General features: G+C 36.7%; 1 protein-coding gene across 1 annotated transcript; it reads right to left on the bottom strand.

Moving 5' to 3' along the window:
• Positions 1-12282: 12282 nt before the first annotated feature.
• Positions 12283-13158, bottom strand: LOC143546030 (uncharacterized). The gene is made up of 2 exons (XM_077037785.1): positions 12911-13158; positions 12283-12805 (listed from the first exon to the last, which is right to left on the bottom strand). Exons 1-2 carry the CDS (start codon positions 13156-13158, stop codon positions 12283-12285), a joined length of 771 nt encoding a protein of 256 aa, XP_076893900.1.
• Positions 13159-17451: the final 4293 nt, after the last annotated feature.

The raw sequence follows: 17451 nt of genomic DNA, 5'->3' as shown, positions 1-17451 counted from the left end.
ATGCTTTGCTCGACCTAGTCGATCGAGCAAACTCATTCTTCTTGATGTCTTCAGCTTTTCTTATTCAACAATCTTTAGCATGCTCGGATGTAAATCTTGCTCGGGAACTGAACTGTGCTAGAAGTCCTTGCTTTGATCATGTGACATCTTCTTATTGCATCCATGCTTGTCCCCATGTGCTCGATCATCCGGTGCTCGTAACACTTGGTTAAAACTTGTATGATCAAGCTGTTTGCTCGATTGGCAATCCATGCTCGATAGAAGAACACTCTTGCTCGTTGAAGTGTTGCTTGCTCGAAGCCTTAACACTTAGAGGAATTAACCATTAAAGGTTATGAGGACCTTGCTCGAAGTAGTAAAACCATGCTCGATCGTCTAGGCTTGCTCGAAGTCCATACTTAGCCGTTTTCTAGGGAGGTTGAGAAGATTCCAATCTTCCTTATCATAAATCTGACCCAACAGAGTGGACGAATTTTACTTAAATCTTGTTGGTGTGGACGGAATTTAAGTAAATCCTGTCGGCGTGGACGGGATTCTAACATATAAGAAGAAAATAAAAATCTCGTCTCCTTGGAACAAATTCCTCACAAATACTTCTCCCTAGACGAAATTAAAAAGGAACATTTTTCAAGATTTTGAAAATTTGTACAGGGTAAGAAACATAAAAAAATCGTATGGGAAGACTACTTTATAAGAAGAAAAGTTAAGTTAGAAATATGGTCCGCTCTCTCAACATTTTTAAAAATTTGACCTGCTCCCTCGTGTTAAAGGTCTTCTTCCTAGGCGTCGCCCCGGTCCAATTTTTTGGGTTATTTTAAGAATCTTCAGAATATTTAGGCTATTTTTTGTTTCTCCGTCATAAAATAGGTTATTTTAAGAATTTTTAATATAAAATACTTTGCTCAACCACTCTAAAATCACTTTAAAAATAAATAAATATATATTAAAAAGATGATAGGTAATTGATTGGTTGCACATTACAAAGTCAAAAACTCACTATCCAGTGGGTATTTATTAGGCCAAGGGTACCACCTTTAACACCATCCTAATCATTCGTTACGTCTGCGTTAACTTAGCTTTCTTACCATCATTCAACATCATATTTTAACCTAGGAGTATACATTATTCTTCATCATTCTTCATTTTCTATTTTTTCTTTTTATTTAATACTATTTTTATATTTAGAGTATATATTCAAAATTATAATATTTAATATAATAAATTAAAATGCATAACCTTGAGAAATGGAAACGATTACATTAACTAATAAAAATACAAACCATAAACTTAAAAACTAGAGAAAAAAACTAATAAAAAGTAAACATAAATAACTAATTAGAAAGTTAAGTTATATTTTTGGCCAATTTTCGTTTCAATGCCAACGCCAAGTCGAGTTCTTGACCTTCAAGATGGTTAAGATCTCGCGTTAAGAAATCAAATCTATCAGCTCAGCCTCCGTTAAACGAAGTTTTTCCCGTTCTATCTTGGCCGTCTCTTCGCTTATCTTTTCCTCGTTTTCATCTTCTCAATTTGCAACTATTTAAAACTTGTAAACTCATCCTTCATAAAATTCAACTTGGGGTCGTCGGTTAAGACGATCCGGTCCATTTCCCTTTGCCTTGCCCCTCACAATCGGATGTTCCGGTTTAGTCGGATCGTCATCACTAAACTCCATATTAAGATCTTGGTTACAACGGGCATCTAAACCACTTGCGCTAAAGTCTCCACTTTCGGATGTTTTTTTTCCGCTTCACCAACTCAACCTCTTTCGGCGTCGAATGCCACTTCGCACCCCCGTCGAATAATTTCCCAAGCTTGTGTGTAGAGAAAGACATGCTAATGTTTGGCAACATATCGGTCACTTGCCAACTTGTAAATATTGGCGTCATGACTACCACTCTTTGCATTATCCTTGGCGTTGATGTGAATATTGTTAAGCCATCCCACCTTTTTATTCATCTCCCTTCATTTTCCGTTTATGGAACCATGGGCCTAATACCTCGGGAGTTGTAAAATTTCACGATATTTGAGCGTGACGGCCTTCGAAAAACTCGGTCCGGTTTGAGCATTACCTAATAACATATAAATAAAATGGAAAACATAAACAAATTTAAACAATTGAGATCGTTAAAAAAATTATAAAATTGTAAACAATACCCCTTTGACACATTCTCGCTTTCGTTAACGCAAGCTCTTCCCAAAGCGACTTCTTCGGTAGTGTTCTACATGATAACCTTTTCTCGAACCGAAGGTTCAACGGTTTCGGGTTGGGTTTTCAGCACCACCTCTTGAAAATTGTCAGTGGTATGAATGGTTTGAGTTAGAATGCCTTGTTGGTGGAGGTATGCGTTATACTTAAGCCATTCATCAAAGCTAAAACTACACCTTCCGTTACCTCTGGATTAAACTTGGGATCCATTTTTGGTTCTGTAGGAATTTGTAAAAGAGTTTAGAATGGTTGAAATGGGTTTGAAATTGGTTAACATACGATTTATAATATTGATATTAAATAAATATATTTTTTTAAAATGATCGTTGGAATGGTAAAATAAGAAAGAAAAGGAGTGCGTGACGATACTGAATGCCCTCAGTAGGATCAGGTCATGCATGTGGGAAGAAAAGGGGGGTGTGTTCCAAATGAGGGTCCTCGCGTGAAGGGGAGCCACATCAGCAACCACGTCGGACCATTTTCCTCCCTCACTGAACCACACCGGACAAGCTTTACAATTTACACCGCCCCCAAAGGGCATCCCCAATTGCTAGGAATGGTGTTCTCATTGATTAACAAGCATCCCAAAGTGGCATTTGAATGTTGCCCCTCTCCCTATTATACCATAACTAAAATGGATAATTCATTAATATTTCGATATAAAAATGAATCAATTACAATAGAGAGGTAGGTAAGCGGGCAACAAGCTGCATCGCAACCATCTTTTGAAAGGCGCAAGCAATCCTATTGAAAAGAAAGTCATGGTTCTTCGCCTTCGATAATATATTTTGCACGACCTGTTGAACTGTTTTCATAAACATAACACCTTCAAAGGCAAGGGAACCAAATGTGTCACACCCGGCTCCACGGGCGTGTGACCAATATTGATACATGTTTTGTAAATATAAGAAAGTTTTATCCGTAACATAAGTCTTAGTTTAATAAATTATTATATTATATTCAAAACCCGGGACTTAAATACCCGTCATTGATAGAAAAGAGTTTATCTTAAGAAACATTAATTTACATCTGTTTACAATATTAAAATATCTGAACCATCAAATCAACTAATGGCTAAATCACTATCATTTATTCTCTATTCCTCAATACTTGTAAAAAAAGTTATTATATGCGTAAGCATCACCTACCAGTGAACATGCTGATGTTAAAACATTTTATGTAAACCTTCAGTTCATTCTCGAAACAATCAGTGGACTGATAGATCGGCACACCAATTATATCACATAGTGAAGCCCTCACAGCCTTAAGACTGACTCAATGACACTGGGACATGTTACCAAGTGTGGTGAGGTGGCCTACCCTTTGCCCACAGATGTAAGGATAAGGGCACACGCATAACTAGCCTGAATGCCAGCAGATACTAAAGTTTTAGGGATCTAAAATACCATGCAAACTTTTTTGTAATGTCTCGTTTATTTGTAAAGAGTTTAGACGTATTCACGTTTATTATGCTTAGCACATCCACTGATTTATTCTTGTGAGTTACTTTGAGCCTATAGTATGAGAATAACCTTGTATAAATATCTAGATAAATGATCTAGCTTTAGACCTTTAGTCTTTTTATATTGCTTTAACCTTGATAAATCATGTGTTTGTATAAAACATTTAGACCTTTAGTCTCTTTGTTTATTTACCAAATATGTGCTACATTTTTCTTCACGAAGAAATGTTTATATTGAGTATCTTCTTCAAGGAAAAGCATCAATTTAACCATAACCCTTGTATATAAAGCTTTATGATTCTTAATCATAAAGAAACATTATTTTGACTATAACATTTGTATATGAAAAGCTATCTTTTTACTTAAATTTGATCAAGGTGTGGGCTATACCCCCGACTAGGTCTAAGCTTTATTAATTAAATAGTTAAGCGAAACCCATACCTTACACAGGTACTTGCAGTTGGACACCTAAGGTTGAACGAGCAACATTTCTACTCTACGTAGCGTGCTAGGGCTTAGACCGTTGGAATTTCGGGGCTTCAGAACATTGCAAAATTCATGAGGTTATATATGAGTATTTAAGATATGTTTGGGATGACTTTGGCAGAGCATAGATGCCCTCTTTTACATGTGAATTTTGAGACCCAGTGCGTACCGCGATGGACTCTCTAAGTGGCCATCACGTAGCGGAATGACTTAGCTCCACCGGGTGCTACTACGTGGTGGCACGTGGCTTGTCACGTTATGCCATGTGTTGACACGTGGGTTGACACGTGTCCCCATTTGCCTAACTAAGCATCGTGTATTGCGATGATCCTACTAGTGAGGTCGCCGCATAGCGCGACACCGCCCAAAAGTCCCATTCTACTAAAATTCTGTCCAATTCATGAAATATATCAAATTTAAACTCAGTGATGGAATCACAAGGTTGTTGGTACAAATCTCAAGGAATATAATACCAAGTTCCTTGAATATTGCCGACTGGTTCTAAATCTAGTTACTCCTGATTATAACAAAGTGACTTGTTATATATATGGCTTACTAAGAGAAATAAGAGACATGGTAAGATCCAATATAGCACAAAGAGTTGATTCGGCTATGGAGTTGGTTGGATATTTGATCAACAATATTATAAGAATTCAAGAGGAAGAAAACGAAAAAGAAAAAGAAACCAAGAACTAAAAGATTATGAGAATATAGAAAAAGAAGAGAATACTCAAAAGTCTACCTATTAAAGTTGTGGAAGAACACATTTTGGAAAATGTTGATTAGAAGGGACAATTAATTGTGTATACTGCAAGAAAGCAGCACATTCAATAGATGAATGTAGAAAGAAATTAGTAGTATGCTTTACATGTGGAGAAGCATGCCACTTTAAAATAGATTTCCCAAACTGAAAAGTTAGTCAAGACTGATGTTAAGGATTAAAGAACTGTCAGAACATTCATATCAAAAGGACACCTAAAATATCTGACAACAACAATTACAACAAAGACAATAGCAGAAAAAAGTATGTCAAAGAATGTCAGAAATTCTTAAAGCATTAATTAGTAGATTAGTTAACTCTTGTACACTGGTTGTAACTCGTTTTCAGATGAGAAGTTTTATAAATAGAAAAAGGGTATTTAATATATAAATGAAATATTAGCATACAAACCGTGTCAATACCCAAGAATGCTCATATTCATTATCTCAAGAGAGACAATCAGATTTTCAAATCTGTAGGGTTTTTAGAAACTCCAAGGATTAAAATGTTGATTTAACCTATAATCCTGAAGGATGACTACAAAGGAGTGATAAATCAAACATTTGGAGAGATCAAACTAGTATATCATTGAAAGTATAGAATGTTTTGATAAAAAAAGTCAAAGAAAAAGAGCTTGAGAATATTCAAGAAACACAACTAATAGAATATTTGATATGATTGAGTAAAAGTACAAAAATACAATCAAAATATAATATCCTATAACTTATCCATGAGCATTAATAAATCAAGATCAATGATATAAAATATTCAATAGACTGGATTGAAAGAACAAATCTCTAGACTTTAAAAGTCAGATTCTAAAATGAGGAAATACCTATCCCTAGACAGCAAATCTCGATGACGAGTTATTTTTAAAGGAGGAGAGGTTGTAACATATCGAAAATTTTCGTGCTAACTTTGGACCAATTATGAAAACTTATGAAAAATAAACGACCAAAAATATTTCCCAAAATATGTGAAATAAGAAAGTGGGTTTATCCCACATTGGTGAAATAAGAAAGTGGGATTGTCCCACATTGGTAGTAAAGAAAGTGAATTTGTCCCACATTGGTAAAAAGATAAACTTATGAGCTCCTTATAAGGAGAAGAGCTCAGAAGATAATGTTCTTGTATGATAAGACAGTTGGTGGCCTTAGAAAGGGTGCATAGCACCTGACACACACGTGCACAGGCGATGGGCAAAATGTGACGCTTTGATGGCGCACTTTGCGTTTTTGATCTGGCTTAGTATTTTTGTAAAGAGGAACCAAAATTAATCTGATTTTTCAATCCATCATGCTAAGCGATGGACCTGAAGCAAGCCCATCGAGATACACAATTGAGCTTCACAAAACCCCGTATTGGGAAGATGCCGCGCTATGGGATAAACCTAACCCAAGCCCCTTCATTATACGTGATGTAGCCTTCACGGAGAAATGACACGTGTCCAACCACATCTCAACACGTGGCAGCCTCCCGGTTTGCTGAGTCAATGCGCTACGTGATGGCCTATCTTTTATGCTATCGCGATACGATGAACTTCAAAATCAGCCTACAAAAGGGGGAGTCTGGATCTTCACCCTCCAACCCAAAACACACTCGCAAACACATATAGTTAACCTTGAAAAACATGTAGAGTCTCGTAGTGTGTGCCAAGCTCCAAAGAACCGATGGTTTAAGCATCAGTACGTAACATAGAGTAGAAGTGCTGCTCGTTCAATCTTAGGCATCTAACTCCAAATAACCATGTAAGGTAGGGGTTCTGCTTAAGTATTTTATTGTATTGGCATAGACCCTAGTCACGGGTGTAGCCCAAACCTTGATCAAATTTATGTTTAAACATATTTTTTCATATAAAAAGGTTATAGTCAAGTAATATTTATTTAGGATTAAGAAAAATAAAGTTTTATGAAGAAGAAACATAACATATAACTGGTAAATAAACAAAGAGACTAAAATTTTAAATGCTTTATAAAATAAATGATTTATCAGGTTAAAGCAATACAAAGCAAATTAAAGGTATGAGCTAGGTCGTTGATCTAGATATTTATACAAGGTTATTCTCGTACTATATGTTTGAGGTAACAATCAGAACCAGAAATAAGTAACAGAAACTAATCATAAACGCTAAAGTTAATATGCCCTAAAAGTGTCGAATGTCTTCATAGGATCTATGAATCCTTAAAATCTTGTGTTACAATAATAATAAATGGACACTTTGATTAAAGTATACATGTGTCTGGATCCAGCAATACATGGTGACTCAGCATTCCTTGAGGCCATGTAAATCATCAACATACCTCTTGAAGCCTACTAGGCTGTTTAGAGATAATTTTGTGTATATGTTGAACTGTACATGTACTTCAACTTAGTTGGGTGCCTAGTGAGTAGTCACAAAGGTATTATTATTGATTTTACAAGGATATTGAAAAAGGTTTTATATCAGAGACAACGCCATGCACCGGTTGTGTGCTGGCGTATTTTTCTCACATATTTCAGGGAATCAATAAGGTTCAAACTATCACACCCCAGTCCAGGGACTGGGTGCGACTACCCTGGTTGGTACCTGTTTTGTAAATATATCATAGTAGCTTCATTTTAGCGGAAGTCTTATATATTAAAATATTAATTTGCATTGCAAAATTTCTTGGGAATTAAATACCTAAGTTTTCGTTTACAAAACAGTGTTATTAATATTATAAGGATTTATATATTTAAAATGGAGCCATCTCAAGCGATCTTCTATCTTCATGACTCTACATCCTTGTTTACCACTATCAGCATCTAGTTACCAACATGGGTCGGAAAAACATATCAGCTATGTGTTGGTGAAACGTTGACTCGATAAAACAGTTTATAACAGTCGTTAAATACAAACATAGTTTTCTGTTTCATAAGCTCAGCAGGAACGCCTGTCATTCTTGGGATTTGTACCACTTCCCTACACACACAATTCATAGGTTCCCCGAGTACATAGCCCTTGTTCGGATACAGTCCTTCCCCTAGGCTATGTAACCCTGTTGGAGAACTGGTTATGACTGACTTGGTTTTGTATTCCAATTATCAGTTTTGTATGGATCCAGACACATGTGTATTCGGTCTGAGTTGCTTTTTATTATCTATTTTGTATTGTAACGATTTTAGAGACAATAATCTCATAAGCATTTACCAGACTCTTTGCAATAAACAACCTATCTATTACAAGAGTAAAATCAGTTCGGATAGTAAAAAGTTAGCGTGTTCACCTTGTTTTGTCAGTTCGGTGATATCAGAATCCTTTCCTCAGTATGCTATTAACCTATATTTATAATAGGCATGCATAACTATCTAGATGATATATCTTATCTATTCAGTCGACTTTAAGTCTGTTTCAGTTCAGCAAACTCGAGTTCTGTTCAGCAGACTTTAATTCTGAGTAAGTTCAGCAGACTTGAGGTCTGATCAGCAATCTCTTTGGTCTCACCTAACCTTAGTAGAGTGATAGTTGTTTTATGAAAATACTTTGTATTAACATATGACGTTTGGTATGGCATTCTTTGGCCTAATAGAGTCTATCATGTTGGCAAACTTCTCCAGGTAAGTAAACGGGTGCCGCGGTTGTTTGGGATGCGACCCCCCTTCCAGTTACTACATGCTCGTCAAAATAACAGTTTTGATAATATTACCTCTTGTGAAAGTAACATTATTATATTCAATAAAACATTATTTGGAAAATCAGTTATGTTTAACGACTATACCTGTAACTAGGTTCTAATATCTATATAGTAAAGTAACTTAAACATAATTCTACCTTATTCGGCTAATTGGGAACTATGAACTAAGAAAATCGGCAGTGTGTCAGCTCGTGCTTCGGTTATCAGAGCAACAGGTCATTAGCAGTGTCTCGGCACCTCGTTTCTTCACGAAAACAAGCCTTCGGAACGCCAGAACACCTTGGCACGCTTTTCTAGGTAAACTATGTGAAAATGGAAATGTTTTGGGATGAATGAGGCTTGAACCCGTAGCTGCCTATTTATAGTTAAGATTTGAGCATCTTCGCGTCCCGCGAACCGCCTCTGGTGCCGCAATTTTGCATGTCAATCTCTAGCTGACATGTGTCAACACATGGTAGGACACGTGGATCCGATTACTTAATCGAGTTTCGCGAAGAAATACTACGCGTCACGCGAAGATCATCATTTTTGAAATGTGTGCTAGCAAATTCACGTAGCGCGGTGTGTATCAGTCTCATATTCGCATCGCGCGAAGATGCATGAAAACCAGAATTTTCATTTTCAGTCCCTTAACTTTCAGATTTGACATTTTTACCCCAGAATGAAATCGTTATTTTCACGGTGTTGCATCCTCTCCACCTTTAGAAAAATCTCGTCCTCTAGATTTATGTGAAGAGATGTGGGTACTGTCTTTTCATTTCAGATTCTAGTTCCCAAGTGAATTCCAGACCACGCCGGGAATTCCAAATAACCTTTACGAACATCAATCTTTTACGTTTAAGGAACTTGGTTTGACTATCCTCGATTTGTATTGGTTCTTCCATGAACTTAAGCTTTTCATTCACTTGAACATCTTTTAGAGGCATTTCGAGTGTTTCGTCATCTAGACATTTACGTAGATTCGATAAGTGAAACACACCTTAAATTTTATTCAATTCCGCAGGTAGCTCTAAACGATAAGCTACAGGACCTATTCTTTCAAGGATTTTAAATGGACCAACAAATGGCGGACTTAACTTTCCTTTCTTCCCAACACGAACAACACCCTTTCAAGGTGATACTTTTAGCAACACTTTATCTCATTCTTTAAATTTTAATGATTTTCGTTGTATGTCAGCATAACTCTTTTGTCTATCTTGTGCTGCTTTCATTAGTTCTCGGATATGCATAACTTGATCAGTTGTTCTTTGGAAAATTTCAGGACCTGACAATTGATTATCTCCAATTTTGTACCAGCATACGAGCGTTCTATACTTTCGTCTGTATAAAGCTTCATAAGGTGCCATTTGTATACTTGTGTGATAGCTATTGTTGTAAGAAAATTCCATTAGAGATAGGTGAGTATCCTAACTACCACCTAAGTCTATAACACAAGCGCGAAGCATATCTTCCAAAGTATGAATTGTCCTTTCACTTTGTTCGTCAGTTTGTGGGTGATAAGCTGTACTCAAATTTAATCGTGTACCCATTGCTTTTTGAAAACTTTTCCAAAAGTTGGAGGTGAAACGACTGTCTCTATCAGATATGATGGATGGTGGCACACCGTGTAATGATACAATGTTTTTCTAGATACAATTGTGCTAGTTTATCCATACTAAACGTTTCTTGAATTGGAATGAAATGAGCGGATTTGGTTAGTCTATCTACAATAACCCAGATAGCATCATTTGGTTAGGAAGTCTTTGGTAGCTTCATAATAAAATCCATATTAATCATATCCCATTTCCAGATAGGGATCTCGGGTTGTTGTAATAACCCTAACAGTTTTTGGTGCTCAACTTTGACCTTTGAACATGTTAAACATTTGGAAACATACAAGGCAATTTCTTTCCTCATCCCGATCCACCAGTGGTCATCTTTTAGATTGTGATACATCTTATCGCTTCCCGGATGCATCATATACTTCGACTTATGAGCTTCTTCTAATATCTTTTCTCGTAAGCTACCAACCATTGGTACCCAGATTCTTTTCTGAACCCGAGTATTTCATCATCGCCCTTAACTAATTGATCTATAGTACTGTTTTCTTTTTCAACCTTTATGTTTTCTTTTTCTAGTGTCAATTTCTGAGCTTCTTTAATTTCGGTAAGTAGATCAATCTTGAGTTCCAGCCTTAGAGCTCACACTCTTTTTGGCTTTTCGTGTTCCTTCCTACTTAAAGCGTCAGCCACAACATTGGCTTTTCCTTTAAGATAGACGATTTCACAGTCATAATCGTTTAATGTTTCCATCCATCGTCTTTGTCTCATATTCATCTCCTTCTGATCAAATATGTGCTTCAAGCTCTTGTTATCAGTATAAACAGTAAATTTTAAACCGTACAAGTTGTGTCGCCATAACTTCAATGAAAAATTATAGTTCCCAACTCAAGATCATGAGTGGTGTAATTATTTTCATGAACTTTCAACTGTCTTGAAGCATAAGCAATAACTTTATTTCCTTGCATCAAAACGCACCACATACCTGTGTGTGAAGCATCACGGTATATAGTAAAGTTATCTTCCCCTTCGGGTAAGGCAAATATAGGTGCATTTGTTAGTTTCTCCTTTAAAGTTTCAAACGCCTCTTCTTGCTTCGGTCCCCATTCAAAATTAACAGATTTTCGGGTAAGTGAAGTCAAAGGAACCGCTATTCTTGAAAAGTTGTAAATAAATCTACTGATAGTAGCCAGCTAACCTAGAAAACTTCTAACTTGCATTTTGTTGTCTTAGGTGTTTCCCATTTCATAATCGCTTCAATCTTTGTTGGATCTACTTGAATTCCTTTCTCATTTACGATGCATCCAAGGAATTGCACTTCAGACGACCAGAATTCACACTTCGAGAATTTAGCATAAAGTTTCTCCTTTCTCAACGTTTCTAGTATGGTTTTTAAATGGACTTGATGATCTTCCTTCAACTTTGAATAGATAAGTATGTCATCAATGAAGACAATAACAAACTTATCCAAGTAAGGCTTGCAGATTAGGTTCATTATATCCATTAATGCTGCCGGAGCATTAGTGAGTCCAAACGGCATAATAGTGAACTCACAATATCCATATCGAGTTCGAAATGCTGTTTTTGATATATCATCTTCTTATACTTTCAGCTGATGATACCTAGATCTAAGGTCAATCTTAGAAAAACAACTCGGCCCTTGAAACTGATCAAAAAGATCGTCGATTCTCGGAAGTGGATATCGGTTCTTGATCGTGACTTTATTCAGTTCAAGATAGTCAATGCACATTCTCATTGACCCATCTTTCTTTTTAACAAACAAAATTGGAGCTCCTCACGGTGAAGAACTTGGTCTTATAAATCCCTTCTCCAGCAATTCAACTAATTGCTTCTTTAATTCTTTAATCTCTATCGGTGCTAACTGTAGGGAGACTTAGCAATCGGACCTGTTCCCAGAATTAAATCTATTCTGAACTCAACTTCTCTATCTGGCGGTATTCCAGGCAATTCATTAGGAAATACTTTATTGAATTCAGAAACAATCAGAACTTCTTCCATCTTCTTAGGTTTAGGTTACTTAGTTACATAAGCCATAAATGCTAGGCAACATTTACCTAAACAATGACTCGCTTTGATTTTGGAAATGATTCCAATTCTACCAACCTCTTTATCCCCAGCTATTCGGATAATTTTCTTGTTTGGAGCTAATATATCTATAGCTTTCTCATTACATAGAATCGGGCTTGGTTGGCAGATAGCCAATCCATTCCTAATATTACATCAAATCCTGCTAACTCTATAGGTAATAACTGTACTGGCATATCATACATAGCTAAGGAAATATAACTATTTAACATTTCAGATATTCGGATTAAGTTTCCATTAGCTGTTTCTACTTCATAATGATTATTTAGTTTAGCTAGAGGTTCGTTCAACAGACTACAAAACTTATAATCTATGAAACTCTGATTGGCTCCCAAATCAAATAAGACTCTAGCATAAACATTATTAATAGGAAACGTACCAGTAATCACATCTGGAAATTCTCCCACCTTCTGTGTGTTTAACATAAACACGCGGGAATTCCCTTTCTTCCCGTCATTCCTGGCACCACTTCCACTGGCGCCACCTGCTACCGGTTTCTTCTTAGTGCACTCAGCACTAAAGTGCCCCTTTTCTCCACAGTCAAAACAAACAATCAACTTCTTTCTACATTCCTCCTCCTTATGACCAGGCCTTTTACAAAAGTTGCAAGTCGGAAACAGATAAAACTTGCAAACATCGTTCTTAACAACTGTCCTCAAACACCTCCCCTCTTATCTCTTGCCACAATTCTTACACATTGGTCGGTTAAACACAGCCGACCCTTCCTTTCCCCTTTCAAACTTCTTTCCACAGCTTTCCATCAAATACCCGGCAAGTTCTATGACAGATTCAGTTGTTGCGGGCATATGCCATCTCACTTGATCATGAATCTCCTTGGGCAATCCATAAATGTATCTAGTCACTTTGTTGTACTCAAGAGTGACCAAAAGGGGTACCAGTCTATAGTATTCAAGGAACTTGGTGTTATATTCCTTGAGATCCATGCCAACTACCTTATGATTCCAGAGCTTCGTTTGAAACTGATCAATTTCATGAATTGGGCAAAATTTCTATTTAATCAACTCCTTGAAAGTCCTTCATTCCAGATTATACAAGTTGTCCCTTCCTTTCCTTAAATCAGTATGTTCCACCATTCCAGTGCTTCTCCCTTAAACATCTGGGATGAATACTGGATGCTCTCCTCCTCAGTATATTTGCTGATGATAACAATAGACTCCATTTCTTCAGTCCAACGGATTGTAAATATTGTCTCTTTGTCGCCATAAAATTCTTTTGGCTTGCAAACTTGAAAATATTTAAATGTGCAACCCGTGCTGACCTTGATTCTTTTCACTTTGGTTAGTACGTGATCGGCAGTCGAGCTCTCATAGCCCTCATCTTTCTTTTCTTTATCATCTTTTGTCATTTTTGATTCCTTTCTTTTAGAATGAATAGATATGCTATGGCTTGGTTGTACATTTTTCATTGATTTTTCCAAGTTTTTAGAATTTGCAGTATGATCTTGCACCATTTTAATCAAAGGAGTTACAACTTCCCTTATCAGTGGCGTAACCGCTTCTTTTATCATCTCGCGGATACCTCCAACATACGCTTCCGATATTACTTTATTGTTTTCGGGGGTCTTTGCCCTATCAGCTTGACTACCCTGGCTTTCATGATTTCTTTTTTCAGACATTCTGTAATTAAATAAAACACATAGATTTAAAACAACCTACACAAGTTCTTTTATTTCTTTCATAAATATATTATAGAGGGACGGAAAATAAAACATGTTCAAACAACAACATATATATATTCCTAATCCCTAGACCATTTCTTTACAAGACTTTTCATCTTATTGCATTTCTTTATAATCTTGTCACCTATCTTTTTCTTCTTAATCCTTTCATTCCTTAGCTCATCCATCATAGCGTTGGGTTGATTAGGATACCCCATCGGTGCGGATGCAAATGGAAAAAGATAAGCAGTTTCTTTCAAGTATAGGTGAGGTTCGCCACGTAGGCTTGCGTCTCACCGTCGGGAATATTCGTGGTATAAAATTCCTCAACCAGACGGGCTTCCTCCTGTATTTCATTTCCATGTACAGATATCATAGGTACGGGACCATGATATGGAGGAAAGTGCGGAATTTCAGAATAATAAGTCAGTCCGTAACTTGGCCCAGCTATAGTATGTGGGTTTTGATAACCTGGTGGTGGCTACCCGAAGTGCCACATGCTCTGGTTGGAATGACAGTCCATCCAACTGGATGAATTTGTACTAGTTTCTTGTTTAATTTTACTTTGAACCTCCATGTTCCCAAAAAGGATAGTAGGTTGGAATGTCAGTCCATGGAATACCTTCCGAACTGTCGCTCGATATTTCTATCAGCATTTCAGGGCTACCAGGAGCATACATCAGTTGGTTTCCGTAGCCAAGTATGGATCTATTTAATCAGTCGGATACATTTGGTTCACCGGGTTCATCGGAATTGTATTCAATGGGTTGTTCAGATTGTTCAGATCAGCCGAATTTGAATTCACCGAATCAGCCAGATATACCGATACAGTTGTTTGCTTAGGACCAAAATTAGTACTGGCCTTATCAGATGACTCAGACTCAGGTGCAGGATTCGATCTCCTTGCTACCCGGTGCTTTTGACCGTAATAGTTCGTATACGACATATGCACAGATATATACTTAGGGATAGGTAGAATACCAATCATATATTCCTACTTATCAAATAAATGGATAAAGCTTAGGTACTAATATGTTAATACCTAATTCACTTAAACCGATTGCTCTGATACCAACTTGTCACACCCCTGTCCAGGGACTGGGTGCGACTACCTGGTTGGTACCTATTTTGTAAATATATCATAGTAGGGGGTTCATTTTAGTGGAAGTCTTATATATTAAAATATTAATTTACATTGCAAAATTTCTTGGGAATTAAATACCCAAGTTTTCGTTTACAAAACAGGGTTATTAATATTACAAGGATTTAAATATTCAAAATGGAGCCATCTCAAGCGATCTTCTATCTTCATGACTCTACATCCTTGTTTACCACTATCAGCATCTAGTTAACTGCATGGGTTGGAAAACACGTCAGCTATGTGCTGGTGAAACGTTGACTCTATAAAACAGTTTATAACAGTCATTACATACAAACTTAGTTTTCTGTTTCACAAGCTCGGCAGGAACACCTGCCATTCTTGGGGTTTATACCACTACCCTACATACACAATTCAGAGGTTCCCCGAGTACATAGCCCTTGTTCGAAGACAGTCCTTCCCCTAGGCTATGTGACCCTGTTGGAGAACTGGTTATGACTGACCTGGTTTTGTATGCCAATAATCAGTTATGTATGGATCCAGACACATGTTTATTCGGTCTGAGTTGCTTTTTAATATCTATTTTGTATTGTAATGATTTTAGAGACAATAATCTCATGCAAACATTTATCAAACTCTTTGCAATAAACAACATATCTATTACAAGAGTAAATCAGTTCAGACAGTAAAAGGTTAGCGTGTTCACCTTGTGTTGTCAGTTCGGTGATATCAGAATTCTTTCCTTAGTATGCTATTAAACTATATTTATAATTGGCATGCATAAGTATCGAGATGGTATATCTTATCTATTTAGAAGACAGTCTATTTCAGTTCAGCAGACTTTAAGTCTGATTCAATTCAGCAGACTCAAGGTCCGATCAGCAGACTCTTAGGTTTGACCTAACCTTAGTAGAGTTATAGTCGTTTTATGAAAATACGTTGTATTTACATATGACGTTTGGTATGGAATGCTTTGGCCTAATAGAGTCTATCACGTTGGCAAATTTCTCCATGTATGTAAACGGGTCCCGCGGTTGATTGGTTGCGTATGAATACTTACCTTAGGCAAGAAGAGTATACTATGCCCATCAAAATAATAGTTTTGATAATATTACTTCTTCTGAAAGTAACATTATTATATTCAACAAAACATTATTTGGAAAATCAGTTATGTTTAACGAATATACCCGTAACTAGGTTCTAATATCTATATAGTAAAGTAACTTAAACATAATTCTACCTTATTCGGCTAATCGGGAACTATGAACTAAGAAAATTGGCACTGTGTCAACTCGTGCTTTGTTTATCAGAACAACACGTCGTTAGCAGCGTCACGACACGTTGTTTCTTCACGAAAACAAGCCCTCGGAACGTCGGAACACCTTGGGACGCTTTCATAGGTAAACTATGTGAAAATGGAAGTTTTTTGGGATGAATGAGGCTTGAACCTGTAGCTGCTTATTTATAGTTGACATTTGAGCGTCTTCGCGTCACGCGAACCGCCTCTAGTGCCGCAATTTTGCATGTCAATCTCGAGCTGACGCGTGTCAACACGTGGTAGGACACGTGGATCCGATTACTTCATCGAGTTTCGCGTCGCACGAAGATCATCATTTTTGAAATGTGTGCTAGCAACTTCGCGTAGCACGAAGTGTATCAGTCTCGTCTTCGCGTCGCGCGAAGATGTCTGAACCAGAATTTTCATTTTCAGTCCCTTAACTTTTAGATTTGACATTTTTGAACCAAAATTAAATCGGGTATTTTCACGGAGTTACACAAACAGACTTTAAGATTGGATTAGAAGATTGGAGATGTAGAGTATGTTTGGCAAAACAAGCTGGTAGCTGTAGCTGAAAGCTGCTGGCTTGTGGCTTGAAGCTAGTAGCTGTAGCTGTAGCTTTTTAGACATATTTAGATGTTTGGTAGAGTAGCTGGAGCTTTTAATAAAATATATAAAATGACCAAAATGGGCATAACTAAAAAAATAATATTAAATGTACTTATTTTGGAAGGTTGTTTAAGTAATTAAAATAGTAAAAGCTTGTTGTTTTTTCTAAACACCACTAATTGGAGCTTCAAGCTTTTTCTTATGGCCTAAAAGCTTCAAGCTCCTTCAACCAAACAAGGCTTTTAATTGAGTATGAGCTTTTTCTGAAAAGCATGAAGCTTGAAGCCCCTAAAAGTTCCAAAAAACACCTTGCAAAACATACCAGCAGTTATTAGATGTTATCTGACAGCTCAGATATTTTAAATCAGAATGTAATAGAAAATCATATTTCCAAAAGACATGTAAATGAAATATCAAACGGGTATTTAAATCCCAATATAATAATATTTTATTCAAAGATCTCTCCTAAAATAACGTAACTCTGATATATATTTTCAAAACATGTACCTACTAATGGGTCACACATGCCTAGGCCTTAAATCGCGGGGTGATAGAAAACGTGTTGATTCTCA

The sequence above is a fragment of the Bidens hawaiensis genome, unplaced genomic scaffold (assembly GCF_021521415.1).
Source record: "Bidens hawaiensis isolate Kalapana, Puna unplaced genomic scaffold, B.hawaiensis_p1.1 tig00014196_1, whole genome shotgun sequence".
Taxonomy (NCBI): Eukaryota; Viridiplantae; Streptophyta; class Magnoliopsida; order Asterales; family Asteraceae; genus Bidens; species Bidens hawaiensis.
This window is presented reverse-complemented; position numbering and strand designations above follow the sequence as displayed.